Source organism: Anoplophora glabripennis, unplaced genomic scaffold (assembly GCF_000390285.2).
Source record: "Anoplophora glabripennis isolate ALB-LARVAE unplaced genomic scaffold, Agla_2.0 scaffold287, whole genome shotgun sequence".
NCBI classification, from domain to species: domain Eukaryota; kingdom Metazoa; phylum Arthropoda; class Insecta; order Coleoptera; family Cerambycidae; genus Anoplophora; species Anoplophora glabripennis.
Genome location: NW_019416441.1, coordinates 518,633 through 529,889, shown reverse-complemented (window position 1 = coordinate 529,889; position 11,257 = coordinate 518,633). Strand labels below are relative to the sequence as shown.

The 11,257-nt window shown below is 33.6% G+C and overlaps 1 protein-coding gene across 1 annotated transcript; it reads left to right on the top strand.

The window, feature by feature from the left end:
* The first annotated feature begins 5,040 nt into the window (after nt 1-5,040).
* LOC108905135 (transmembrane protein 65-like) lies at nt 5,041-5,490 on the top strand. The gene is made up of 2 exons (XM_018707908.1): nt 5,041-5,104; nt 5,155-5,490. Exons 1-2 carry the CDS (start codon nt 5,093-5,095, stop codon nt 5,464-5,466), a joined length of 324 nt encoding a protein of 107 aa, XP_018563424.1. The 5' UTR covers nt 5,041-5,092; the 3' UTR covers nt 5,467-5,490.
* The last annotated feature ends 5,767 nt before the right edge of the window (nt 5,491-11,257 follow it).

Below are 11,257 nucleotides of genomic sequence, written 5' to 3'. Positions count from 1 at the left end.
AACACTTTTTGTTCTTGCATTTACACCATTTTAAACGCTTTTTAAAACGAAAATATTCAAATTGATAGCGGCGATATAGCGCTTTGACAGATGACGTTTAAGTTCATTTGCTATACGCTACGCCCTACGTCCAAATTTTCAGAACCACGTTTTTATTTGAACGCTCGTTAGAATGCGTTGGCGTTGGTGTAAACCCTAAGGAAATCCTTCAGCACAAAAACTCAATTTCGATATGGGTCTGGCTGTCGGAGATTAACAGCTCGTACACATAAATCGTTTCCATCTAAATTCCCAAATGCAAATGATAACTAGAATATGTCACTGTATCGCTTTAATCGTTGTTATATCGAACTCCAAAAACTTGTCTAATGTAAGTTACAAGGCAAACGAAAGGGCTCCTGGCATTTTTTTGTCGCCGTCTCTACGCGTGGGTTAAATTTATGTTGTTGATACGTTTACTTTTAGTCGAGGAAATAAAGCACTGAACCTCCGAAATTTTTCGATCAGGTATCAAGATGGGTTTTTTTGCATTCAGTTTCTAAAATTATGTGAAAAAAATTTAGCAACTTTGTATTATATTTTTCGACCAAATTGATCGATCCGGAAAAATGCATTTTTTAAAGTCACTTAGAAAAAATTCATAACTCGGTTAATAATGCCCGGAATGGACTCAAATCAGGGTCCTGGAGGTTTTCGAGGTCGCTGATCCCGAATATGACCTTCAAATTGGTCCATCGCCGACCCGGAGCTTAGGATTGATGATGAACGTCATCTCCGAGGCTTCTCCTGAATTTCACCCTTAAATGCAACGAGACTTGACATCCGGGGGTTTTTCGGGTCGCTGATTCCTAATCTGGCATCGACGAGCACCCCCGGACACCTGGTGCACTGGAACCTGGACATGGATGTCGTCTCCGGGAGTTTTCCTGTAAAATTCGCGTAAACGAGCCGAAAATAGCACCAGGGGTTTTTTCGTCAAAAATAGAGGAATTAAATGGTTGCCTAGGGCTTATTTTTGTCTGTTACGGACGGTTATTGTCTTTTTGCAAATTTTATATTTGCTAGCCAGATCCCTGTTGAAGCTATACACGTAAATGAATGTTGGATTTATAGTCCAGGCGCTAGAGCATTCGAGGCGTTTGCATTTGAAATCATCTATTTTGTTGTATGGAAAAATCCCAAATATTATGTAGAATAAGAATCCGGGTTTGTCTATTCCAAAAAACTATTGCTAAATTCAGGGGAACAACAAACATACAAAAAGAACGAAAACTTACATGTTTTTCAACATATTTTTCCCTGCAACATTTAAAGTAAGCCCTAAATCAAAAAAATTCATTCCTTATTTTTTATTTATTTGACGATTTTCTATAAAGTTACAACAAAAAAAATTTGAATTTGCGTTAATAGTAAGCGAAAAATAGTAGAAAATCATATGTATATTTGGAGCAACTTGTAAAATAAGTAAATATTTATAAATATTGATGAAACTTTGTGAACAAATAGTAAAACATATGTCAATTCTACCCAAAAAAATTTGGAACGATCAATCGCGTGGTTTTCGATTGGCAGGATTGTTAATTAAGAAAATTTCAAAAAGTTTATCGCGTACCGTGGGTTTAAATTTAGGTTTAGAAAGGGCAAACCATTTTTTAGAGATACTTGTTGTCATAATAAACAATGATCAATACTAAAAATACCTATTTTTACACTTTTATAATCATTTAGATTTTTTTTTAAATTTGACATGACTTTTATTGATTAAGGGCTTACTTTCAATGTATCATGGAAAAATATATCGAAAATCCCGTTGGAAATAATGGATTCCAGTGGGTCCAAATTAATTTTGGGCACTTCTATATTTTGATAACATTGCTCGGAAATTTTCGTAGAAAATTAAANGCAAATTTTATATTTGCTAGCCAGATCCCTGTTGAAGCTATACACGTAAATGAATGTTGGATTTATAGTCCAGGCGCTAGAGCATTCGAGGCGTTTGCATTTGAAATCATCTATTTTGTTGTATGGAAAAATCCCAAATATTATGTAGAATAAGAATCCGAGTTTGTCTATTCCAAAAAAACTATTGCTAAATTCAGGGGAACAACAAATATACAAAAAGAACGAAAAATTACATGTTTTTCGACATATTTTTCCCTGTAACATTTAAAGTAAGCTCTAAATCAAAAAAATTCATTCCTTATTTTTTTGACGATTTTCTATAAAGTTACAACAAAAAAAATTTGAATTTGCGTTAATAGTGGGCGAAAAATAGTAGAAAATCATATGTATATTTGGAGCAACTTTTAAAATAAGTAAATATTTATAAATATTGATGAAACTTTGTGAACAAATAGTAAAACATATGTCAATGTTTACAATTTTGCAACGATCATTCGCGTGGTTTTCGATTGGGAGGATTGTTAATTAAGAAAATTTCGCGTACCGTGGGTTTAAATTTAGGTTTATAAAGGGCAAACCATTTTTTTAGAGATACTTGTCATAATAAACAATGATCGATACTAAAATTACCTATTTTTACACTTTTATAATCATTTAGATTTTTTTTTTAAATTTGACATGACTTTTATTGATTTAGGGCTTACTTTCAATGTTACATGGAAAAATATGTCGAAAACGGGTCATTTTTCGTTCTTTTTGTATGTTTGTTGTTCCCCTGAATTTAGAGCAATGGTTTTTGCAATAGGTAAACTCGGATTCTTATTCTACATAATATTTGGGATATTTTTGTACAAAATAGTTGACATCAAACACAACCGCCAAAGCCTACTTTTACTGCTCTATCGCCTGGACTATTATTCTAGCTGTGTTTTTAGAGTTGAAAGTGGTACATTTTAAATATTTTGATTCCTAGATATAAAATAAACTGTAATCCATAACAAAATTAATTATGTTATTGGAAGAAAACACATAAGATATTTATATTAGAAGAAAACCCGTTGGAAATAATGGATTCCAGTGGGTCCAAATTAATTTTGGGCACTTCTATATTTTGATAACATTGCTCGGAAATTTTCGTAGAAAATTAAAGCTTAAGAAAAGTAGTTCCTTCCCGAGAGCGAGACATACAAGAACTCTGGTGGATATAAACTGTAAAATATAAACAAATTGTCAAATCAATCGAGTATTTTTTTTACTATAGTAATAATTTAAATGATTCTTAATAAAAAAATCGATTGACACAGTATTTCACAATTAAACTTTGCTTCATAATGTTTTACAATTAGTATTAGATATACAGGACTGACTTATAAAACCAATGTATCTAGTAGCAATATTCAAAGGTGAACTTAGAGAAAATAGTATTACAAAAAATCCAGTACATCAATAATTATAATAATTTAAAAAACGGAAAGAAATCTAATTTATAGTTTCTATCGTTTAGAGTTTCTAACAACGAACTTGTCTCATTATAACCTTTATCTAAAATGCATGTCCTTAATATTCACAGCCACACACAAAAAAAAGTAGTATGTACTTTTCATGCGACATATGTTATTCGCATGGGCGTAGCTAGAATTTTTGCTTGGGGTAAGCCCAGGGCTGCAAGCTCTATGGAGCCTCTAAAAAAAAGCTCTCGCAGTAAGCAACTTGCCGAATAAAATTATAAAAACCTGAACACAGTTCATTCTAAAAAAAAGTCACGTAGTCAGCGACTTACCGACATGCCGAAATGATAGACGATAATATTAGATCTTTTTTCTGGGGTGGGCACCGGGCTTTCTGGAGTGGGCCGTGCACACCCCTGCTCCCCCCCATGGTTATCCGCAGAATTTTGCCTCCTGATCACGAATCCGGTGTCAGAATTAAGTTATCACATCACAGAAATTTCTTAACCACAAAAAACAGGTCAAAAATAGCAAAAATTCACGAAAAAGTGCTAGGAAAAATAGAAACATTTTTTTTTCTATATTCAAATGTTCATTTATATAGTTAACGCTCCGCCGAATGTGAATTAGCGGTCAGAATTGATTGTTCTTTTTCTAACCTCAAAAAAAAAACGGGTCAATTCAGGTAAGATATCACGAATTTTCAAAAAATAACAAATTCGCGCCAAATTTAGTACACGGGGGTTTTCGGGGTCGTTGATCACGAATCTGAGGTCAATTTTTCAAAATTCAAGATGGCGGATCCAAGATGGCCGACCAAATTTTCAAAAAATGATAGATTCGCATCAAATTCGGGAGAAGAGAGTTTTCGGGGTCGCTGATCACGAATTCGAGGTCAATTTTTCAAAATTCAAGATGGCGGCCGACCAAGTTTTCCAAAAATAACACATTCGCACCAAATTTGGTATACGGGGGTTTTCGAGGTCACTGATCACGAATTCGAGATCAGATTTACAAAATTCAATCCGTGAATAGATCTTTTACAGAAAAAAGAACAAGTTATAGCCGAAAAAAAGTAGAATAACACATGATTGGGTACTCAGGTTATAAAGTAAAATATTACGAAATTAATTTCGCAATTCTGACTTCGAATACGTAATCAGCGACCCAAAAAACCCCCGTATACAAAACTTGCTGCGATTCTGTTATTTTTTGAAAATTTGGTCCGCCATCTTGAATTTTGCAAAATTGGCCTCGGATCCGTGATCAGCGACCCAGAAAACCCCCGTATACGAAATATGGCGCGAATCTGTGATTGTTTGAAAATTCGTGATATCTGTCATTAATTGACCCGTTTTTTTGAGGTTAGAAAAAGAACCATTAATTCTGACCGCGGATTCTCGTTGGGCGGAGTCTTAACTATATAAATATATATAAATGAACATTTGAATATAGAAAAATAAAATTTTTGTGTTTTTCCAATCACTTTTTCATGAATTTTTGCTATTTTTGACCTGTTTTTTGAGGTTAGGAAATTCCTGTGATGTGATAGCTCAATTCTGACACCGGAATCGTGATCAGTAGGCAAAAATTTTGCGGATACCATATGTCGCATGAAAAGTACAGACAACTTTTCTTTTTTTTTTGTGGCTGTGTTATCAAATCGCTTTAACCGATCGTTTTCAGTCGCCATCGCCAACTCCATCCCCTTCATCGGCTTCGGGTTCTTGGACAACTTCTTCATGCTTATCTTCGTAAGTCGCCCCACTGAAAAACCAACCGTTACTAATCATCCAATTTCCAGGGCGACTACATCGACTTGTACTTAGGCTCCTACTTCTGCCTGACCACCATGGGCGCAGCTGCTTTGGGAAACACCCTTTCCGACATCCTGGGCATAGGTACGGCCTTCTACGTCGAGAGATTGGCCAACAGGATCGGTTTCACACCGCCGAGGCTGTCACCGATCCAGTTGGACATGAGCTGTTCCAGGAACTCTGCTAACTTCGGCCGAGTCCTTGGGGTGACGCTGGGCTGCCTCCTGGGCATGTGTCCGCTGTTCTTCAAGAAAAACAAACAGGAAGCCGAAGAATCTGTCTCGGAAGACGCGAACTGATCGTGAGCAGCTACTTAAGGACTTGGCGAGCTTTGAAGGAGTAAATCTGTTTGGGGATCGTCTTCGTGCGTATGGGGGTTCCTTATCAGTGTAGGTAGTTGTGCAATTTCGAAGATTAGGCTGTTAAGAAATCTGTCACTGTTAAGTTGTAACGGGTGGAGACAAATTTTAGGTTAATTTATAGTAAGTGCTCTGGTCGCATGTTGATGGTGGTGATGATTTTAAGTGTCTGTCTTTCTTACCTTTGATTAAAATGATAAGATGGTTTTTATGTATACTTCAACTAAGCGTTTTATTATTGCGTTTCCTTCGCTCCATAACGACATGAGGATTTTCATCTGCGCTAATGTGCTGGTTATGGAGATTTTTATCCTACGCTTGTTAAAACACGATTCGTTCGTGAAACGATTTCTGTGGTGTTCATATCCCCAGCTCGGTAGTGGCGAATAATCTGCGAGAATTGAAAACGAGAAGTTGTTGAACTGGATGAACTTGTTTTTGTAAACTGTAATCTGCTTCTGTATTAATCTGACGCTGGTTGCCGGGTTCTCTTTCACCATTTCCAGAATTTCTTCTTCCATAATGGATGTTCGAGCTTGTTAATTTTACGAGCTAATACAGTGCATTCATGTTTATTTTGTGGAAAAACGCTCGGACGATTAGTATTTTTAGTTGTGGACTTTTGTTTGACATAAGAAAATTGTAGTCATCATTGATTTGTTTTAATGAAGCACCCTGTATGTTGTGCCATTTTTGAATTGTACGGTAAGTTCTGAACATTTTTTGTATAACATACCATGTCTCTAAAATCAGCGATTTTCGTAATAATGACGTTTGAAATGTGATAAATTGAAAAAAAATAATGTTAAATCATGAAACAGTATTTAAATAACAATTGCTTTATAATAAATATGTTCGATGTTTTGTGCGTTTACTTTTATACATTTTTGTAGTCAGGATTGTTTTCCGTTTAACATTTTCAATTACCTCTACTGGAACAAGTCTTATTTCTTGACGTATTCTCTGTTTCAGATCAACAAAATTATCTATTCACATAAACTTTAGATTTCAAATAATTCCATAAGAAGAAATCTAAAGGGGTTAAATCCGGTGACCTGAGTGGCCACTCAATAGGACCTTTGTGTCCAATCCATTTATTAGGGAAAGTTAAGTCAAGAAATTGTCGAATTGCAAAATGAGGAAAGTGTTGGAACCATATGTCATTATGAGGAATATCTGGATCTTGTGGATGTGGAAACACGACAGCTAAAGCTGGGATGAGTTCAAGCTGAAGAAAATCTAAGTAGCGTTCTCCATTTAAATTTTCTTCCAAGATCCATAAGATCCAAGAATTCGGTTTTCGACTATACCTTCCCAAACATTTATTTTTTGACGATGCTGTGTGTGACATACTTGTGTCTAATGAGGATTTTTAGTTGCCCAGTACGTGCTGTTTTGTCTGTTTACGTGTCCTTTAAAACCAAAAGTGACCTCACCAGAAAAAATAATCTTTCGGGCTTCAGTTATCTGCTCACAAACCTGCGTTCTTCGGTGAAAATCGTCTTCTAATAGTTCATGTATCAATTGGACCTTAGATGAATGATATTTATTTTTTTCGGAGTATTTGTGACACAGATCCCGATGACAAATTACAATTCCTGGAGATTGTCCTAACGAATACATGGAGATTATTTACTTTTATTTCTTGTAAAACGTCTAGTTTGTAATCTTCTTATATTTCTGCTGGTATTCCTTTAGGTAAATCTCTATCGTGGCCATGCTCAGCAAATTTCAATTCAATTTTGCTGACAGTAGATCTAGTAATTGGAGGTCGATCAGGATGAATTACATTCCACACTCCAAAACCAATCATCATCAGTCCTCCAATACGTTTTTTCTCAGATAAATGAATTTTTAAAATGAAACGTAAAACTGATAAAATGACACTGACAAACTAAACGTCGGTGATAGTTTGGTTTATATTGTCACAAAATACTACATCAAAATGGTCTAGGGGTCAAGGAATGAAAAACGATTAATACGAAGGAAATTGTTTTGTTTAAGATAAAATTTGGCGTACCAGGTTGTTTTTGTTGGCTTTTAAAAAAATGTTTAAGGTTGTTCAATTTAAACTTTTTATTTAATTGTGTAATTCAAAATATCAATTTTTAAACGTCATTATTACGAAAACCGCTGAATTTAGAGATTCAGAATTTACCGTACAATTCAAAAATGGCCTAATATACAGGGTGTTTCATTAAAAAAAATCAGCGGTGACTACATATGTTCTCCTTGAGACACCCTGTATACAATTTTCTCATGTCAAAAAATCCGCAACTAAAAATACTAATCGACGTGTCCGAGCGTTTTTCCACAAAATAATTACCTGAATTTTAACCGAATTTGTTCCTTTCATCATGAACGCACTGTATAATAAAACAGCTAGCGTATTATGTTTTTTATCAAACAAAGTACAGTACAAAAAATGTGTTTTTTACTTTGCATGTCTAACAACAATGATCATATTGAACAATTCTAAACTGGCAACTCCATGTACCCGAAAATTGGAACATATAAAACAATAATTGTGTTCAAAAACTAAATAAAAGCTCTATTAGAAATAACAAATGTACAAATGAAATAAAAACCTATCAGCTATGCTAAAATTCTTATTTCCGTCGGAATAAAATGCGTTGTGCTTTGTTTACATGATATTCTCGGGTACAAGAAGCTGATTCTCCCTATAAGGTTGACATTTTTATTTTGGTCCCTTTTAAAATGTAGTATTCATCATTCATCATATTTTCGTAGTAATATATAGTGCTACCTCATTTGTTATAAGAAGTTAGCTTTTTGTAAAACATTGTATTGAAATTTCCATTGCCTTAAATTTATTACAGGAACGTTTAACTCAATTTAATTATTAGATCTTTTATCGTATTTTTGCTCTAAAAACGAATTGTCAAAAAGGAGTTTTTATTTCAAATAAAGGACGAAATATTTTTCACATCAAACTCATGCATTGTTGAATATACTAGTAACAGTAAATTAAAGCTCTATTTAAAATTGTCGATCGTGATAAATAATTTGTTTAGTCCTTTAGAGTGTACATGTTTACATGTATATCTTAAATATATTTACAAATGCATTTCAAATAAAATGTTCGGATTTGAACACGTAAACTCATTGTCTCGCGATTTGAATAAAATCTGCTAATAAATATTGCTTTGTAGATATATGCATGTACATATGTGTACCTTGGTAAATCCAGGAAATGTAATTTGACGCTAGCCAAACGTGGACTCGTGTGTAAACGGAGCGAATAGCGCTGATCAATATCAGTTAGATTTACTTTGTAACTGAAGCCGAAATCGGTTAAGGTATTCTTTCAGCTTTAATTACCCCTCGTACTTACTGATTTTAGTATTTTTGGAAATTGGTAAATAGGTATACGATATTTTCGTAGGTCCAATGTTGGTAGTTCAAAATGTTCATTGTGGTAGTTAAAAATGCCCATATCGGAATATGCCACTATACAGGGTGTATTTAAATGAAGGAGCACAAACGCTACCGGATAATTTTGCTTCCAAAATATGACAAATGGGTCCTATATACCTTAGTCCTGTGTTTAAGTTGACATTATAGTATATTGTGTCACAAGGGCAAAACATTACCATTAGCAGCCCGAGGATATTAGCTGCTGATAGCTAAGGGCTACGTACGAGTTTTCTGCATGTGTGACATACAATTGTTTTTTGACTAGCGTTAAACAAAACCAAAAAAAAAATGTAACAAAAACCATCGGTCATATTTTAGGGTCAATATGAGTTATTTTCACGTATGCTAGACGAAAACTGAAGCTCTTCCAGCATTGAACTACAGCCGCAACATCTAATAAACAACCAAAATCATTAATTGTGCAGCTATTAAGATGTAACACAGTTTGTAGGTTATATGTCACCCACACTCACATTTTGTTGCATCTTAGGAATGTCCAATATGCAGTCTATAACAATTGTTAGGCTTTACCCTTATCTTTAAATCAAAGATAAGCATTAGGTAATCTTCTACAAATATTTCGGTTAAGTGTCAGTAAAATAAGTATTAGATAAATCTCAGTGATTGTGATTTATTATTATTTTTTTAAATAAATGAAGAAAATATGTAGGTAGCCACTTAAAATCATACCACAATTTGACATTCAATATGGGACTACTGTGAGTAGGAAGAATGTAAATTATTGGACGTCTTCTCATTGCGAAATCTTTAAACATCCTGTATGATACCTAAGTCATAAATAAATTTAATACATTGGTTTCCTTGCAGGAACCTTTTATGAAAGTTTCTTTTTACCCTTCTTCTGAATAGTAGCTGTGTACAATATGTTGGTTATGTTCTTGCCTTGTTTTTACTGTAGTTTAATTTTATATTTATAAGCAATATTTATAATCCTATTTGTTAATATCTAGCAGCACTTACTTAGATATTTTTAACGTTATGCCATATTTATTATTTAATGTTAGAAGAATAGAGACGTTGTATATAACTGTTTTTGTTGTAATGTATAGAGGATATATGTGAAAAAAATCAAAATTGACGCATACATACGTAGCATCTTAGTAAATGATATATTAAACAATCCTGCCAGTGTATACAAAATTATTTATACTGCCAGAAATTTAAATCTATCTCTAGGTGACCCGCAGGCAATCTATTTTTCTATCTTCCGTACACAACATATTTCTAAAGGTATAAGTAATTTTGATGTCGAAATTGAAACTAAAAGCTTCTAAGAACCACTTTAAAACTAACATTTAAGTACAAATCGTGAAAATAAATCTATATGTATACACACGAACTGTTGCTTTTTTTTCCTGAACATAATCCTGACGAAGAAAATAACTGCCAAACACCATATAAAATTAATCATTAAAATTTCTGGGGCAATATGAAGAATGAAATAAAAAAAAAACACGATTTGTTTCTAGAGAATAAAGATTGATATTTAGGGTACTAATTTTTCGAGGCGCACCACTGGAATCTCTGTTATTTTAAGAGATACATACTGAATGTCAGCAGAGTCACATAACCTCAGTTATTTTTTTATGTTTTGTTACACCTAATAAAAACAGTCGTGAAAAGTATGTGAGACTAAAAACCTAAAAAATGATTGTTTTTAATTGCATTTTTAAGGAATGAAACAGTTATTTATTAAAAAAAAAATAGGTAATTAGTTTCAAATTCTTCGTCGATAAATATGAAAATGAAAAAATATGGGACAAATTTCCGTCAAATTCCTCAACGTTACTTTCATTTGACTAATTTTGTATCTCTAAAAATAACTGATGTTCCATTGATATGGTTTAAAAACAGCCGCATTTCAATTGTTCTGAATACTATAAAAAACATTAATAAGAGATAAGAGTATAAATTTCGAAAGTGCACTTTTACAAAAAAAAAAAAATTGCCAAGTCTACTTATGTTTGAAATTAGACAAGTGATTAGGGATTACCAAGAAGGTGGTCATTAAGTAATGAAAAACTACTCAATCTGAAATAGAGGTAACTTTTGGTTTGGTAACGTGCTTAACATGTCGCGGAGAAAACTCATAGCTGAAAATTGTATTTTAAATGAATATATTTTCTGTCAATAATATTTTAATTTAGGCAACCAACACAACACCAGCACGAATTAGAATGTCCTCTATTCTCTGGAAAATACGTAGCATACTCAGTGACACTCGTCGCCAACATCATCGGTCACGTGACCGAGTACGGTGCTACGTGTACGT